The 1137-nt window shown below is 40.1% G+C and overlaps 1 pseudogene across 1 annotated transcript; it reads right to left on the bottom strand.

Moving 5' to 3' along the window:
* Positions 1–307: 307 nt before the first annotated feature.
* Positions 308–805, bottom strand: TEOVI_000155300:pseudogene (annotated as a pseudogene). Its single transcript has one exon. A coding segment is annotated over exon 1 (498 nt).
* Positions 806–1137: the final 332 nt, after the last annotated feature.

Genomic DNA, 1137 nt, shown 5'->3' with positions numbered 1-1137 from the left:
CGAGTTGCAGTTAGGCAACATTTCTGTTTACTCCGCTAAAGCATGAGCAGTTTAAAAAAGCATTTGACACAAGGTAAGGTAAACGGAAGACGATTTGGCAGCAACAGCTGAAAGCAATGAAGGAAGAAATGATGTCGTGTACTTCAACTAACAGAAAGAAAACATTTCCATTTCACCAAATTATTTAATTAATTTACAGAGCCGCTCATATATAAATTATCCTGTGGAATGAGGAAGCTGCTTATGCTGCCGCTGACACAATCCCACAATGGACGATATTCACCATATTGGGATACGGGCTTACCTATTTAATATCACCCCATACCGTCCTAACCGTCTCCGCAATAACTTCCTAGTGCGTATTTGCTTTCACAACAGCATTCGATAATATATTGCTTACTTACCTGACACTTTCGTTAACTTCAGCAAACAACCCACCAACCTTGGCCACGAGGTCTCCCATTATATTTCCATAAGATATAAGTTTTTCCAATTTCTCACTTTCCCCTCCCATTTCACTACTAACAACACTCAAATATTTTGTACTTTCACCTGTTTTCCCTTCCATGTCATCAAGTATACGAGACGCATCTGCATATACTTCCTCATTGACAAGTAGCTTCTGTTCGCCATCGGTGTATAATCTGTTTAATGCGTCAGAAAGGCACTTTATATAGCACACAGCCTCATCCAAATTTATGCCGTCGTGGTCATCTATCGATGTACAACGACCCTCCTCTGCCTCACCAAAGAAGGTCACATAAAATAACAAAATAACTAATCCCAGAACCGTACCCTTCATCACCTATGATTACATGTAACAAGAAGTATGAAGAAGAAAAACACATACAAATGTCCCACAAAATGTATTCACCGCACTCCATCTACTCCCTTAATATTTGGAAATACCAAACGATCATATTTTCTGCAGCTGCTGAGGCCATGTCGTACATCCTACCACACAGATATTCCACACCTCTGTCCACAGAATGAAGTCCTCTAGGAGATTTAACCGACATCATCAACCTACTTCGTGTGTAAAGATAATAGAAACAAAGCAGAACAAAGGGTAAGATCCTATTTATCAACGGTAACTTCACTAACAACCCCAACTCCTCAGCAGGAAACCATCACAAG

This window comes from Trypanosoma equiperdum (assembly GCF_001457755.1).
Source record: "Trypanosoma equiperdum strain OVI genome assembly, contig: ctg_380, whole genome shotgun sequence".
NCBI lineage: Eukaryota > Euglenozoa > Kinetoplastea > Trypanosomatida > Trypanosomatidae > Trypanosoma > Trypanosoma equiperdum.
Note: the sequence above shows the minus strand (reverse complement) of the source record. Positions and strands in the feature narration are given on the sequence as shown.